The sequence below is a fragment of the Notolabrus celidotus genome, chromosome 21 (assembly GCF_009762535.1).
Source record: "Notolabrus celidotus isolate fNotCel1 chromosome 21, fNotCel1.pri, whole genome shotgun sequence".
NCBI classification, from domain to species: domain Eukaryota; kingdom Metazoa; phylum Chordata; class Actinopteri; order Labriformes; family Labridae; genus Notolabrus; species Notolabrus celidotus.
The window spans coordinates 23,642,935-23,660,692 of NC_048292.1; the positions used below are offsets into that span (position 1 = coordinate 23,642,935).

General features: G+C 41.7%; 1 protein-coding gene across 1 annotated transcript in view; it reads left to right on the forward strand.

Moving 5' to 3' along the window:
• Positions 1-17,758, forward strand: part of nav3 (neuron navigator 3) — a 292,564-nt gene that overhangs the window by 225,828 nt on the left and 48,978 nt on the right. The window contains exons 13-17 of the mRNA XM_034673746.1: positions 7,778-7,901; positions 11,083-11,392; positions 12,402-13,128; positions 14,341-14,766; positions 15,489-15,530. Of these exons, the coding sequence (XP_034529637.1) occupies positions 7,778-7,901; positions 11,083-11,392; positions 12,402-13,128; positions 14,341-14,766; positions 15,489-15,530 (1,629 nt within the window). The remainder of the gene's footprint in view (positions 1-7,777; positions 7,902-11,082; positions 11,393-12,401; positions 13,129-14,340; positions 14,767-15,488; positions 15,531-17,758) is intronic.

The window sequence follows — 17,758 nt, forward strand, 5'->3', positions numbered from 1 at the left end:
TGCACTTTCTTTTTGTTGTCTTTTTTTTTATCAGCCCTTTAGCCCAGTAACATTCACACAGAGCAGAGACTCTTTTTAGTGTTCCCCAGCTTCCAATTCATACTGACAAAACACATCTCTTACTGTTCCCTGAGCAGCTGCACTGGAGTCAGAGAGGGTTTATTGGGATCAATATTCATGATTCAACTATTACCTCACCATAGAGATTTTGGTTCCTGGGAAATAATTACCTTACCTTCTACTAGTTTGTGGTGAAAGTTTCAAAGTGCCCAACACAAACTCCCTGAGAGAGCTGGTTGCATGGGCTGGAATAAGCTCTGATCTTTATTCAGGGGTGAGTCATAGCATCCCTTTGTAATGCAACACTTAAAAATATTGTTTATTGGAGTTTAGACTTATGCAGCCCATACTTTGGGTTTACAGTTTGGTAACTTTCCTCTAATCACAGTGAATGTGAAGGAAGAGGAGGCAGAGGTCAGATGACGAAATATGAGATCACCACGGTCGAGGGTAATTGATTATCCAAACAATCACTGGATTGCATAAACCGCATTACCTCCACCGCATCCTCTATGACACTGAGCACGATGACATTGTCTTGTTTTAAAGGCACATGCAGTAAAGAATGCAAACCTGAATGACTAATAGGTTGCATATCTTGTGAAAGCTTCACAACAAGCACTGTTGTGTTTTTTTTTTTTGTCAAAAGATGGAGTTGCATGTGCATTGAGTGCAGAGTGAATGGTAAACAGTCAGGCTCATGTGGGTAAGATTAGACTAGCAAGAGGAATGCAGAAAAACATGCTGCACATGGAAGACGTAGAAAGGAAGACGCAGCCTCTTTAATTATAATCTGCTGTCAAGATTCAGATTCTGACTGATGCTGTCTGTGTGTCTGGAGGTTTAAATGATCAGTGAAGTTACAGAGCTGTGCTTTATGCTTTAACGTGCACTATGACTCTCTAAATGGGGAGACAAACATATTGTTTCTGCTGCGGTGGGATCACTGCAGGTGTGAAATAAACTCAGAAATACCTGCAACCCACCCGCTATTAACCCAGCAGTTGAGTTGCCTTAGAGCAGGGGTTCCCAATTTGTGGGGCGAGACACGAGACCCAAATGGGGGGTCGTGAGATGTCTTCCAGAATGTTTTTTTTTTTCAAAGTTATCTAGAAAATAGTACATTTGTAATAAAGAATATCGACAAAAATAGTTGCTAAACTTAAAACGAAACCTTGAAATTAGAAAATGTAATGAGTTTTCAGCCTTTCTTTTTGCCAGATGACTCCTAAGTTTAGGGTTAATGAACAATTAATTATCAAAAGCATCAGTAGCAGTAGGTTAATTCATGACGGCACAGGAAACACAGACACATGCTCATATAGGTAGGCTAATTTTCTGCAGACCAGCTAAATGAAGCCACATTAAATCACTTTGAGGGACAGTGGGAGTTGCGAGTCTTTGGCATCTATATTTTGGGGGTTGCAGGCTGAAAACTTTGGGAACCGCTGCCTTAGATGCTAGCGTCAAGTAGCAGCCAGCTAACGATACAGCCACCTTTCAGTAAAGCACAACATGCTACTTTCCTGAAACTCCGTCTGACTCCTGGCTAGTCCAGTGAGACTTTATTAGCCCGAGATCTCACGTTGCCCATGAGGAGAGAGGAAAGACACAATCTCTCAGTCCTCCAAGTCTTAATGCAGCAAACACTCGAGTCAAACTCTGAGTCTAAGTCAGAGTCAGCAGTCCTTGAGTGCAACCACACAAAGTGATCCTCTCATTCGGTCCGTCACACTCTGCACAGTCTAGATGGTGACCGAACTTTAAAGCACCTCACCTCCGCTTACACACAGCGCTGCAGCTAATGCAACATCATCTGAAAGTATAAGACAAACATGTTTATACCTTCTTCACTAAGGTGTCTGCATCTGTCTGCTGGTGTTTGCATTTCCATTTAGTCACTAAGTGTTTTTCTTTTTCCATCATTCTCTCTTTGTTTGTTTATTTACATGAATTTCCTTGAAGCGTTACATTTGGAGAATGCAAAGCTAAAGGGCATCTTTATTTTGTGATTACAACTCCAGAAGCTATTGACTGCAGCACATTATGGTAATCTGGCACCAAGTACTGAAACAAGTTTAAATCACATTACCCACAGTTCAGGCTGTTTTTTTTCCTGAAGGAACAATTTAAATATTGTCATAGAGAGAGAGAGATACCACCCGAGGAGGGAAGAGTGATGCGTTTCAGCAGAGGGAAGCGTGCGCGATTAGTCTCACGTTTAGATAAGAATTGGAAGTCAGTGAGCTTCTTCACAGCCATCTGCCTCTGCTTTCTCTTATTATGATGATAGACTCCACAACCAACCATCCTTCACCAGTCTCTTTTTGTGTTAGCCAAGTACATGTGCAGCCCTGCACTGGTGCCATGTTTAATTCATCTCAGTTTAGAGGAAATTAATAGTGAGGTTGAAAATGTTTTTCTCACTTTAAAAAGATCTGCTGTGATATTTCAGATGTGCAATTAGGCATAAGGAGCTATCAGTGCTCGTAAAAGACCATCTGTGTCTTTGATCGCTCATGAATTTCTTCTCATCTCTCTCTCTCTCATCTTTTCGTGCTCTCAGAAACAATATTTTTACACCGAAGAAATACATTTCTACGTATGGACGGCGCTCTCCGTTTGTCTCCGGGCAAAAACTGTGTTGTGGAGTTTTGCCAATACTCTCAGGTCTGATTCGTTTTGTGGCAAGCATTAATTTTGGCTCCGTCTGCCCCCGTTGTCTGTCAGGCACTGTAGGCCGGTCTCAGAGGAAGCTGCTGAGTGCTTCTGCAACTCCCCCGTCACTTGTGAGGCAAGTTAAGCCAAGCAGAGGGCTAACTTTAAATCAGATCCTGAAGGTGACTTTACAGCCTCTGTCACCACCAAAACTAAAAGCACCAAACTCCACATTTAACCCCGACACTTAGAATTATTCCTCACTTTGCTGCTGTCTTCTCCTAACAAGTCTGAAGCAGTCCGCTGCTGTCAGATGACGTTGCCATCAACTCAAAACAAAGCTGTGTTATTAGCAAAGACGGGCTTAAGAGCAGATGAGAGGAAATGATTAAAGCAGGAACAAGTAAGGCATGTTTATCAAAGCCATTGATTTACTCAGGCTTTGTTTGCTAAAGCTTTGAGTGTGCAGAGACGCGTTGAGTCAAATACTGGGTTCAGCCCCTGTCTGATATCAGAGCTCCTCTTAGCAGCCTTGTTTTATCAAAGAGCTGCAGTGAAGCTGAAGATACACGACACCAGAGCTCAGACTGACAGCGAGGAGGCCATTTGTTTGCATATGAAGCTTTTCTACGCTTCAAACATCCATCTCTGAGGCACATTCCCGATAATGGCTTTGATTTGAAGGGAAATTTCATCTGAGAATGACAGATTAAAGATGGCAAAGTAAGAGATGAGTTGTGATGTTTAATGACACAGACAAACATTACTTGTTACCTTCTGCCTGTCTCATTTCTCACGGTTGGCTTCTTTGTTCATTCATGCAAAAATACTTTAAAAAGCCTCTGGAAACGTAGATGGCATATTTAAAATGCACATAGAATATAAAAATGTAATGTGTCATCAAGCTTCAGCAAAAATCTGAGTGTAAATAAACATCCACAACTCTGAAAAAACTCTTCAAAACCAGCTTATTTTACAGGTCAGAGCATTTCTCAGGACTGTGTGGGCGTGGCCTAACTCTTTGATTGACAGGTCAAGAGAGTTCACAGCCTGCATGTTTGAGCCGTCTGACTCTGAATCTGAAGACATAAAAACTCCAGAATCTGAACATTATTCATTTTAAATGGTCTCTGAGTGCTGAGTCACAAAATAGTTCAGAATCAGGACTTCTATCATTTATTAGTTTTATCACTTCGTAGTCTCCGGGGCATCAGGACCATGGGACGCCTGAAGCAGCAGAGGCTGAAGTGTAGTATGTGCACACAGAGGAGCTTGGCTCCGGGTGTCAGACGGAGCTGTTTGTCTAAACTCTGAGCTGTTTGGGGAAAGTTAGTGAACCGGTCCTGGGATAAGTTAGTGAACCAGTCCTGGGGAAAGTTAGTGAACCAGTCCTGGGGAAAGTTATTGAACCGGTCCTGAGGAAGGATAGTGGACAGGTCCTGGGGAAAGTTAGTGAACCGGTCCTGGGGAAGGATAGTGGACAGGTCCTGGGAAAAGTTGGTGAACCGGTCCTGGGGAAAGTTAGTGAACCGGTCCTGGGGAAAGTTAGTGAACCGGTCCTGGGGAAGGATAGTGGACAGGTCCTGGGAAAAGTTAGTGAACCAGTCCTGGGGAAAGTTATTGAACCGGTCCTGAGGAAGGATAGTGGACAGGTCCTGGGGAAAGTTAGTGAACCGGTCCTGAGGAAGGATAGTGGACAGGTCCTGGGAAAAGTTAGTGAACCGGTCCTGGGGAAAGTTAGTGAACCGGTCATGGGAAAAGTTAGTTAACCAGTCCTGGGGAAAGTTATTGAACCGGTCCTGGGGAAAGTTAGTGAACCGGTCATGGGAAAAGTTAGTTAACCAGTCCTGGGGAAAGTTAGTTAACCAGTCCTGGGGAAGTTAGTGAACTGGTCATGGGAAAAGTTAGTTAACCAGTCCTGGGGAAAGTCAGTGAACCGGTCCTTGGGAAAGTTAGTGGACTGGTCCTTGGGAAAGTTAGTGAACCAGTCCTGGGGAAATGAGCGCAGCGTACGCGGGACTGATTTAGACAATCAGCTACAGCTCAACTCAACCGTGTCCCAAAGTTTCCCCAAATCCACCGCAGTTAGAAAATAGAAGAATGACAACAAGCTGTTATCTTCAGCGGTAGATGTGCAGACAGGAACACATGAGCACAGTGGTGCAAAGAGCAAAGAGACAGATATACAGACAGATTACTGGCAGTAAGTGATTAGCAAACAAGCTAGAAAACACTGAGGGGAGCTGACTGAGACGTCAGGAGACGGTCTGAGCAGGAGCAGAGTAGTTTTGTTGAATGTGTGCATGCTGAAATTTTTACATAGTTTTCAGTATTTACATATGGTCTGAAATATCAAAGGTAGAATGTTTTTGTTGATTTGGGTTACTAGAGGCTTTAGAACTTAATGTTTCATATTGAAAATATTAAATACAGCTCAAATATTTCCTCATAAAACAAAGCCTGCAGTCTCGCAGTTTCCTGCAGTCCTGAGCCACAGACCTGCTCAGATGTTGAGCATGAAGATAAATGTTGCTCATTCTAAATCTGTCATGAAAGAGAATTAATTTTGCACCGCATCAGCGGACAACTGGGCTGCAAGTTGTCTGCCGTGCAAAGCATTTATCACAAGCCTTTTACAGGTGTCATGTGATACCGAACATCTATTCATTTCTGCGTTTAGACTCAAGGAGCAGAGCAGCCCGTTTCCCACAAAACTAACAGCTCAACATTTATGATGGTGACACAGTTTAGGAGGTTGTTTTAACTATATTCATGCTCATAAACGCTCCATTAAATAAACAGAAACCATAAAGCAAATGGACGGCATTAAGGATAACAACTCTTATGGTTATTGATTGTCCTAACCATCTTCAATACCACCATTATCTCCTGCAGACAGTCACATCCGCTCAACTCCTGCTCGCCCACATTTCCCTCCCCGCCTCTTCTGTCAGCCTTTAAAAAAAGAGTCATTATTTTCTCATTTTCAGCCTGCCTTTCGATTCCATTCTTGGCAGCCATGAATTATTGATGTAAAGCTTGCTTGAATAAAGAGCAATTAGCTTCTATAAGTTCAGATCTTTATTTTAAATAATCATTTCAAATATTGGGATGTGATTGGACTCTGTGGATCTGAGAAGTCAGATGAAAGTAGTTTTGGACGTCAGTAGAGGAAACTGTTGATCTCAGATTAAAACACAGATAAGAATTGCTTTACATTGTTGATATGGACTTCAAAAGTGTTTTGAAAAGTTAAATAATGGAATTTTAATTAAGCGATTAAAAATGCTATTAATGGTGATTAACCAATAAAACTCTGCAAATAATTCCAATTTTAAAAAATGTACCTTTGACTCTAAAATGAATATAATTAACAAAGATATTTGTGGGGAAAAAAATACCAATGTGCATACAATGAATATAGACTTATTACAAATGATCGAAAGAAACATATCTAGATTTTTTTTGATAATAAACAAATTAATGAAAAACATTTAAATACTTTTCTTTATATTCATTAATTTAGTTGAAATTCTGTTTTTCTTGCTATTTTTCTTCAGTGTATTTATTCTATTTTTATATTCTTAATTATATCTTCTTTTATCTTTTTTATTTAATCTTATTATTATATCAACTAACCCTTATTTTATTTGTGAAGAATTGTTGTATTCTGACCCTTCTTTAACCCTGTAGATATCACAATCTGAAGTGATAATTCATTCTCTCTCTCTCTCTCTCTCTCTCTCTCTCTCTCTCTCTCTCTCTCTCTCTCTCTCTCTGTCTCTCTCTCTCTCTCTCAAATTTTCAAATTTTCAAATAGAGAATAGGGTTAGAATCTCTCTGTGGTGTGTGTAGGTCTGATTAGATGATGATTAGATTAGCACAATAGCAAAATTTCATCCGTAGTCCTAAGGCAGGTATTTAAATAAAACATAAAACAACAAGATTTAAAATGAAAGGATGTCAGTTAACAGGACACTACACAAACTGACGTATGAACACATTTTACATACAAAATCTACACTTTTGTGAAATTATAAAAACAAGATGGAAGGTGAGGACAAAACCCCCGGGAACAGGCATCAAATGAGGAAACAGATTATTCATGTGTACATGACTGGTTTGTTTTTAACCAATGTTTAAGTGTTTTTTTAAAGGTACCGTAGTTCTCAAGCTCCCTGAAATGACAGTGAAATGGTGGTATAGGTCAAACAGACTAAGGGTGTGGTCACACACACACATTGTAACACCAAGAGGCACATGAGCACCCCCCACGCACACACAGATCAGATTTGACATGTTGGCAAGCTAACTAATTCGCCTTTGTGTGAAAGATGTGTGATTTCTTTATACATGTGCATGTGAGCTGTCACAGCTGCAGTTGTTGCTGATTTGTGTGTGTGTGTTTATGTGAGTGTGTGTTTGTGTTTAAGAGAGAGACCAATTAAAGCAAATAGGATGTAATAGATTATCATTGACAGTGATTTATAGCCCCTGATAGCTGGAATAGGTTTGCAGATTAGGGGAACATATTGCAGGAGTTTTCAGAGGTGTAATTCAGCTGTGATTAAACACTGTGAGTGTGGAGATGATCACTGTTCGATCCAGATGTTCCTGATTCCTGTGTCTGTCAGCCTCAGACTGCAGCTAAATAATTACTGCACTAATGAAGATCCTTTTATTCCTCCTCAGACTCAGAGTTAATGAGAAGCTTAACGATTAATGAGCCAAAGCCTTTTCTTTTTCACAGAAAAAAAGAACTCAAATACCCATAAGTCAGTGGGGTCCAAAAAGGAGCAGAGCTGTTTGAAGAGACTAATTTGGCAATTACAAATATCTCCTCATCTGCTAGCCAAGCTGCTGATGGGAGGCTGAGAAAATTCTACATGTGTTCATTTCTGCCATCATTCAGTGACACGCAGAATAAAAGATTTAATTAGAGTAAGAAGATGATGATGGCAGATGGAGGGCAGGCAGTATGCTTGTTACTGCAGTTACTACTTTAAATAAACAGCTACAAGTCAGTGTTGAACTGATTGTTTTTCTTCTCCTCCTGTAGCTGGGACGACAGCAGCTCGGTGAGCAGCGGCCTGAGCGATACATTGGACAACATCAGCACAGATGATCTGAACACACCGACCTACACCGCTGTCAGCTCATCACGCAAAAGCAAAGGAGCTCAGGTAAGACCTAAAGCTTAAAGTTTGTATCCACACATGTGATGCATGTGGCAGGGTTTAGGATTATTGGGATGGCAGTGTTGGACTGAGGGTCTGCTTATTGTGACTGATACATTATCAGCATATATCAGCCTGTCACAGTTATGTCAGTTTATAGGTGTGCATGATGTCTGACAAGCATCTTTGTTTTGACTAGTTAGCATAGCCTGTTGTGCTGAGAACAATGCTAGTATAAGTCAGAAATCACACTGTCAGAAAACTGATCCTACAGAGCACAATCTATACTTAATATTAACACTACTGTGACAATAAAGAAGCTCATAATGAGACTTCAAAATATTTGTGCCGTTTCAGTGGCATACAATTTGAGCGTAATTGGCATTACATGATCCAGGAGCTATGGTATGTTATTTCAACCATTTGTCATGCCTCTTCTACTCAAGGGTGTGCCCAATCTACAGGTTCTAAGTCTTATCTCTTCAACGGATGCAACAATGTACTTGTTGAACATCAATATCGGCTGATATCTGCCATAGACATCGGTGCATCTGCAAAGGGTGCATTGCACCAATGTCAGTCAATCTTTATCCAGGGCTCTCAAGTTTGAACTCAGTTCAGAGTGAAATTTTGGCAGCGGATTGTATCCTCTCAATTTTATAGGCTGTGTTCCTTTACCATAACAATTTTGAAAGCCCTCTCTCTTACTCTCTCCCTAGCTGTCTTGATTTTTATCTAAAAGTAGTCATTACGTTCAGTAATCAGTCAGTCTGCAAATGCGCATGTGCATCCTTTTCTTTGGAACGTAACGTTGTTGCGTTGTTTTACCCGGATACAATGATGCTATTTTTTGATTGGCTGTTGGGTAGCTATATGTCTTTCTTTCTTTTTTTTATTAGCTGGTGCGTGGCAAGCTCCTTCTGAACTCTACGGGAAACCCACTTGATTCCTACCGTAGACTGTATAAATAATGGACGTAGTATCCGTGACATCACCCATCTGTTACTGAGCGCTGTTCTGAAGCCAATAGTCAACGGCAGCCATATTGGAAATGATGAACTCAACCAGGCATAGTGTGACGTAAAGGGGCGGAGTTTGAGCCTCCTAGCCAACAGCTATGTGTTCCCGTCCGGGAATCAAGTCAGTCATGTCCTTATTTAGGCAAAAACTCGTAATTTTAATATCTTCTGAAACGTTGCGTGAGAAAAAAAATTTACCCCCCGTACAGTGTGTGCCGATAGAGAGATTAGCTATCTAGACTACACTCGTCTTTTGAACCAGGCTGTACACATGTTTATTTCTGCTGCAAAGATCATCTTCTTTGAATTGGTGTGTATGTGGTTTCCGGTCTTTCTGCAGCCAGCCTCAAGTGGATGCTCGATGAATTGCAGTTTACAACACTTCCGCATGGGCTTCATATTTTGAGACCGGAAGTTGCTGCTTGATTCCTACCTGTTCCACAGTTTTAAGAAAAGTGGCGCAACTTGGTGGGCGTTGTCCTAGTAACTATTCTGCATGAGAAATACAAGGTGTGGTGTGTGAGTGTGTTAACAGGTTGAAATGCGTGAGTCTCAAGCCCAATGCTTGAGACTTGAGAGCCCTGGTTTATCTATAGAGGTATCAATTTAATGCTAACAAGCTAGCATACCTAACTGCAGATTCAGAGAGGAGGGTTTTATTGGGATAAATAAGTAACCTGTTGAACAAACTCTGACTAACTTGGTCATGATCAAAAAGAAAATGTCAGCAGTGGATTACACCGTCTCTAAGAAAGATCCGTTTGTAAGATTTTTCCAGTGATGTTTTAAGAGGATGGACTGCTAGCAATAATTTAAATATATCACGTCTCATTGCTCAGTTGAAAAACTGACATGAAGAATAAGAAAGAAGAAGAATGCAAAAAACATCAGCATCAGAAATGGCTTACCCATCATGCACCTCTCATTTGTTCTCATACACTCATGCCAGAATATATGTGACCACATCAGTATAGGGTCAAAATACTAATCCCTCCAAACCCCTGACTACAAAAACATACCAGAACAACTAAAATATTCACATAGCCTTGGCTGTTCACTGTGTATAGGGTTTATTAGCTTGCTAACATACACACAACTTTGATGATTAACATGCTTAAGATGTTAAGCAGCATTTAGAAATGTCAATGTGAGAATGATAGCATTAGCATTTTTATTTAAAGCACCAGTGTGACAGATGCAAAGAGCTGCTACCATGCCGGCATATGTTTTTCATTTCAGAGATATTGTAGTAATTTACATATATAGTGCATATATACTGTACTAGTATGAAGTGCATCCTATCTTTTTATGAGTCTCTGTATAACCATCACATAAAGTTCTTCACACCCTCTGAATTATTTCCTGATCAGCAAATGCTGCAGTAAAGCTAAAAATATGGTAATATTTTTTAACACAAAATGTTAGAGGGTATTAAAAGAAAGTGAAGAAAGTCTACAAACTGAAAAGTGATAGAAGATGAGGGCTTAAGGATAGAGGAAACTAAATAAGTTGCAAGGTGGGACTAAGTTATCAGCGTATAGGTTCAGTGTGATAACAGGGCCAGTCTGTGTGTCAGCTCTGAAATCACAGCTGAGCGAGTTAACTGCAGACTGAAGGCCGCTGCTCAGCTCTCCTCCCTGGCTCGTGCCGTACTCTGCCAAGTATCTTGGGCCCTTCATGAAATACTCAGCAGACTGGGCTCTTTAGAGACTCTGGTGTTGCTAGGGAGACTGGCCATCTGTCAAGGTAGGCTAGTTATCACTGCTGTGTGGGCGTGTTCGTATTCATCCCAAAAGAGCAGATCTGGACGTGAGTGAATCCAAAGATAACCATGACTTAATACACCCCCCAACTCTCACACACATACATGCACAAACACACATATGCACACATGCTGTGGTGGCTGTATGTGCTAATTTAAGTCTTTTTAGGGTTATGTTGGAGGTTTAGCATCAGACTATAAGTGACACACAGACATTACTCAATCAGTATGAGACAGGTTTTGGGTACTTCAGTGAACCAACAACAAAACAAATTAACATTCAAATTTCCAAAACTTATATTATTGTGGATTTATTTCCTCTTTTAGTTATATTTGAAAACATTATTTTTTTTATTAAACATCTGTTGATATCTTTCTGTGTGAAATCCCTCCCCCCACCCTCTAGTCTCAGAAAGGAAGCAGGTCCAAGCATGCAGGGCAGGAGGTGAGCAGTAGCTGGGCCGGAGCCGAGGACCTAAAGAAGGTTGAGGAAGAGCTGGAAGCAAGCATGGACCCCAGCAGCAGCCCCTCTCGCTGGAAATCTTCCTCATCCTCCTCCCCCTCTCAAGCCCAGGGCCAGTATGAGGATGCAGGTCAGAAAGCAGCCGCATTGGCCCAGATGTCCCAGACGGGCTCCTGGAGGAGGGGCATGACGGCCCAGGTTGGCATCACGCCACCCAGGACCAAGGGTGCGTCTGCTGCCCTCAAATCACCAGGTAGGAAAAGGGACTTAATGTCCTCCCACACAAAGCACTTCTTAAATGTATTTCTGTTACATAAAAATATCACAACAGGAGAGGTGTTTTCTTAATCTGAATATTATACCATTCAGGAAATGTGTGGTATAATCAGGCTGGGTTGTTTGTTTCAGAGAAGAAATCAAAAGCTACATTTTTTTTTATATTTAATTCCGAAAAGAATAACTTGGAGCTTGTTTTCCTTTCAGATAAGAAAACTCTTTAAATTATTCCAATTGTGTGTGTAAACACTGATGTGTTTCCATGTAGTCAGGAACATTTAACTGCATCAAAACAGTTTGTCACGATGCGTTCAACAGCAAACATTGTTTCCTATAAAATGTCCAAACTGTTGGACTTGAATGTGCTGAGAAGCTTCAAACAAACACATGCATTTCCTAAGAAGGTTGATCTTATTTAACAGCTCTGATCTAAGTTCTCTTTATTCAATTCTCACATTTCAATAAACTGAAATAGCTTGAATAGACCTTTAAATCACAGACATTTCATTTATCATGACAGGAAGAAGCACAGGTCTGACTTTTAAGATGAACATTTGCTCAGTTTTGACCAAGTGTTCAAGTAATCAGTGAGAGCATGACCAACAAATGGACCCTAAAACTGAAGCAGTGAAATGACACACAGCCATCACTCATTTTATTGTTTTGAGTTGACTTTCTTCCTGTGACATCTCAAAATGTGTATGCAGTTTTGTTGCCTCTGCCTTAAAATCCAATGATTGTCACTGACACTGGTGCTTTGAGACTTTGCACTTACTCTTAAAATTTCCCTCCACTCAGCAAGTTCAGCCGCTTTGTGGCAGATAAGTATTGTTTTTCAATGCGGCAGACTGTTGACCAACATATACACTAATTTGGCGTTTCCTGCTTTGCGGCACCACAGGGGATACAAACAAGTCCAGGGCCAAGAAACTGCTGAGTCTAATGTTTTTATAATTGTGCTAATTAGTGTTTATGCAAATTGACAGGCAAAACTGATGATGTTAAGGCCTCAGAGAAGGGCAAGGCGCCTTCCAAGAGTTCAGCTGGCATCCAGCGCTCACCCTCCGATGCTGGGAAGAGTAGTGGAGACGAAGGTAAGAAACCTCCCTCTGGAATCGGACGCCCACCGACCACTGGTTCTTTTGGATATAAGAAGATCCCGGGTGCTGCCGGTACTTTAATCACCTCCAGTGGTGCAACGCTAGCCAGTGGCTCAGCCACCCTGGGCAAAGCGCCCAAATCCTCAGCAGCCCTTGGCAAGGGCACAGGCATCGGCGGTAACCGTAAGACCAGTCTGGATGGCTCACAGCCCGAGGACGACGGCATTCTCCTCAGCTGCGGTAGCTCCAAAGTGACCCTGCAGTACCGCTCTCTACCCAGACCGGCCAAATCCTCCAGTGGGGTGGCAGCAGGGCGCAGCGGGCACCGCTCGAGTTCCAGCAGCATCGACTCAAACGTCAGTGGCAAATCAGCAGGAGGGGCAGCAACTCAAGCAGGTGCAAAGCGCAGAGACGGGAAGGTTGGCTCAGACCGTTCCAGTCCTATCACCATTAACCAGACGGACAAAGAGAAGGTGGCAGTGTCAGACCAGGACACAACAGCAGGACTGTCCACATCCCCCAAGTCCAGCCCCACGTCCAGTTCAGCCGGCCAGTCAGGCCTCAGGCAGCCGGGCTCCAAGTACCCAGACATTGCTTCTCCTACGTTTCGCAGGTCAGACACACAAAACGCCCTCGGCTTCTATTCTGTCTTTGTCCCTCAGTGTTTGTGCTTCAGTGTTTGAGTCAAGCTCTTCATCACATGTGTTTTTAGACCCTCAACTATTAAGAAAAACACATTTTATTCCAGCAAGCATGCATTTAGTTTATTCAAACGTTTGTTTTTCAAAGACTCAATGTCATCGACACCTCCACCTCAGACCTGAACAGGGTTTTCATTCATTGAGATGAACTGATGTTTGTGGAGCTCACTGAGGTCGGAGGTTTATGTGATGAATGCTGATCCTGTAACAAAAAGAGACATTTATTAAAAATGTCATCTGTAGTGATAAAATCATTCCATGGGTGTAGAACTACTCCATCATTTCAGATATTAGATCTGTTTGGATGTGTTAATTTAATGTCAGACATTTGATAAATCATACTTCAGCTCCTTCATACACAAATTGATTTAGCAAATATACTCCACCGTACAGCAGAGGGGAGCCGTTACATAGATTGTTCCCTGTGATAAGACACTGCAGATGTGACATATGTTCCCCCTGAATTTGAAGGATTTTCATGCAGGTCAGGCAAATCCAGCTCAGCTCTTTTGATCAGAACAGACAGCAGACAGGAGTGTTTCTGCACGCCAATCCCTGACTCATTAGAAGCATGCGATCGGCAGCCGTGTCCAAACATCCTTCCCATCCGATCTGTCAAGCAGACCCGTTTCATCTGCATGTCTCCAAGCTTTTTTTTTTTCCCTGAAGAGTGTGTCACCTATATACTAAATGTGACTGCGATGACAGACTTGGACAGGTGCAGTGTAAGAAGCAGGCTGTCTGAGCATATGTGGGAGGCAAACAGAGTTGAGTGGCCTAACAGCTTAGGTTATTTAAAGTCACAGGGTTGAAACGAGCAAAGCTGTGAAAGCAGATGTGTCGATGTGAATTACTGAGAGTTCAGTTAAGAAATGAAGTGAGGTTGCTGGGAGGAATAAATGTATTTGAAAGTGTGCGTGTAGAAGCTGTTCCTCATTCTGATACTAATACTTCAGGATGTGACGCGTGTGATCCAAACAGTTCAGCAATTTAAAATCAAAGTTACTTTTTTTTCAACATTAAGCTTTGCCAAAGTCCTTTGTTTTCCAGCGTGGATCTTGCAGATGCTCATCACTTGTCCTTTGAGCATTTCTGAATGTCTGCACCCACCTCTCTACCCCCAGATTGTTTGGTACCAAAGCCAGCAGCAAGGCCAGCTCTCCGGGTACGCCAGACTCTGGCAAGTGCCCCTCAGTACTGGGCAGCCCCCACGGCACGTTGGCAAGGCAGGCCAGCCTGGATTCGCCCTCCTCCGGCACGGGTAGCCTGGGCAGCGCTGGGGGCATGAGTGGCGGCAGTAGCCCACTGTATGGTAAAACCCCAGACCTGTGCACTGACTCCCCGGCTTCCAGCCCGGCCTCTGGCCTCTCCCTGCCCTCCAACGCTCGGCCCTGGCCTGCCTGTAGCTCCTCAGCTGGCAGCAAGGACACACTGAGCTGCCAAAGCATGACCAGTCTGCACACCAGCTCTGAGTCCATTGATCTGCCGCTGGGTCACCATGGGCCCAAGGTTACACGAACCGGCAGTGTCAAGTCCACCCTGTCTGAGGGGTGAGTAAGAGGGAATACGATTGGGACGAATCGTATTCATTGTTTCATTTGAGAACAGAGACAAAAAGGAACCCCTCCCCCTACCCTTACATTTAGATGTACAATGCAGGGAATGGCTTATTAAAATAATAATGACATGAATAATATCACTCATTCTGCACTACATTTGTGTCCTTTAAGTTTCTTTCTCTGGCATGGTGGTGCTATTATTAAAAGTAAGATTTAAGAAAATCTGGTAATCTGGTAAATCCGACCACAGTTAGTGTACCGCTCTGAGTAATCCCAGTGTTTCAGGGATTATCATCAAGACATTTATCACATCGGGATATTAAAAGGTGTAGATTCAAAGAATGCCAGAAAAACTACTAAAATAGGTGGAGTTCATGTCAGGCACCCATTCCCATGAAAAGTCTTTCTTAGGTTGTTTCCATTGTTTTGTCCACAGACTTTGCATGCAATACATCACACAGAGTAAAATGACCAGGGCACACTTTATTTTCCCTTATATCTGAGGTATATGTCTCAAAAATGAAACAATTGATTTGAATATTGCCTGTTTTCTATCTTGTGGTTTGTTGTGCTGTGAACATTAGTAAAGTCTGTGTGTGTCTTTGTGTTTGTGTGTGTCTAAAGTTAAGTGATCAAAGTGTTTTTATTGTGATTCTCATAGACGGATGTTTTCTGGTGTTCATCTAATTCACTCATCCTCTGTGTTTTAACAGCATGCCTCTTGACAGAAACACGCTTCCCAAAAAGGGACTAAGGTACAACAAATCTGCGGCCAGAGCCCATTCTCTCTCAACTTTCCTCTTTTTACTCACTCAAATCGATCAAAAGTACAAGTCTGCATGGAAATATTAACTCTGAAATGAAGTGTGCTGTCCATGGTGTTGTTCGGGGGCATGGTGAGGCATCGTCAATAGCAGTGATTACCAACCAGGGGTAAACCAAGGTGTACTTTGCAATCGCTTTGGGACATTTTGAAAGACTGTGAACAAGCTGAAAACATAGACATTTTGATAAAACAAGATCAATCCTTATATCGTAAGAATGATAACATATGATTTCAAATAATCAGAAATCTTAATTAGGTAGATGTGTTGAAAAGAAAGGGAAATTTTTTTTTTAAATCAATGGTACTTCCATAAACATTTCAGAAAGTAATCAGGATGTGATGCACAGCTGTTCAAAAAGTTAGCATGCCATGAAGTGAAACACTAAAAATCAATGAACAAACAGCTGTAAGAGGTTAAAATAGTTAAACCAATATGCTGTGTCTTCATTCGGAAACCTCTGTAATTGTTTCGCCATTTAGTACTCCACGTACGCTCTTTACTTTCAGGCATAGCAGGTGAGTTTTAACAGGGTTAGTGTTGTCAGGGGGAAAGAAGTTTCCAGCCATTGTCTGAAGACTAGGCTGTTTTAGAAACTGCCTAGCAGTACATACTGATTTGGACAAAATTCAGTAAGTAGTAAGTAGTATGTGAAAAAGAGCAAAATCTGCAGTATGTCAGAACTACCTGGATGTCGTACTGATTTGGAAAAATTTCTCAGTATGCATCGGACCAGTCTCCCTTGCGTACTGTTTCCCACGATGCACAGCCGAAATGTTCTGCTTCTTCTTTTTTTCATTTTTTTTTATGGGAGGACAGTGAAAATCATTAAATTCCATATAAACCACTTCCTAACTTTTTAAATCATAAGTGATGCTAAAGACGCGGTTTCTCTATCAGCTTGGCCGTTGTTTACTTCCGCTTTCCGAAACCGGAAATCCGGCAACGCCTGACCCAGCATCCTGCAGACCAGATCGAACAGAACAGTCATACTACGGACTACCTTCCATTTATAGGTAGAATGTAGCAGGCAGTTTCGAAAACAGCCAAAGTCTCTGGGGCAACACTAAATGGTGTCTGCAGACGAGTTACAAAGCTGAATGATGACAGTCCCCATGTTGGAAATTCTGTCCTACCTTTACTTTCAGTCGAAGGCAAAGAGGCGGAGCTGATGAAGGCCTTTAGCCACCTGAACAAACTGCTACAACCAGCATGCATGTCTGTTAAGTCAGCCGTGCCCCTAATCATGCCAAAAAACCTAATATCTTCAAAACGAATGAGTCTTGAAAATATTTCACCTCCTGTACAATGTGCAAAGGAAAACCTCTCTTTGAGCCAGACTGATTATCCGTCCTGTAAAAATTGGCATTTTAACACACACTCGAGGATCTGCAATTTTTGCAATTAATTGGATTTAATATTTCAGAACCAGAAGTTGATGCTTGGTGTAAACTTACTCTGCCACTAGCTTTCAGTAAAGTATAAAAAGCTGAATTAGTTAGCTTAATAAAGTAATGATCAAAAGAGTCAGCCAGATGATATGTAGCTCTTGTGCCTGCTTGTTTTTACTGCACTTACTGTGCACTTACTGTAAGTGGACAATAGTAGTGATTTAAATATATTAGCTACTGCTCGTTAGCTTAGCATAACAATACATTGTTATATAGCAAAAGGAGCTAAGTATATTGATGAAACATTCAGGTAAAAGTTACAGATGAATTTGACAATGTAAGCTTGAACAAATGGATAAATAGGTACGTGGTTAGCTTAGAGCCATTGAACTTGCTCCAAGGGGATTTCAAAGCACTAATATCTAATGTAATATTAGCTAATGTCATTGCAATGTATGGCTAGCAATATAGTTACCTTATAGCTATCATTGTTAACACATTTACATAGAGTTCTTTATATTCAGCTGACTTAGTTTTGGGTGTATAACTGGTAAAAATGGTTGGTAGCCACTGCTCTATTGACATGCACATGTTGTGATGACCTAATGTAGCATTCACTCTGCAGGACCAGACTTCTGCTGAAAACAGCTGTGCATACATTTGTGTTCTGCAGAATGAAATATGCATGTGTCAGAGAAAAAATATCCATTTCATGAAGTACATCCATTCTCATCTGATCTCTTTGTCTTACATGTACCTACACCTTTT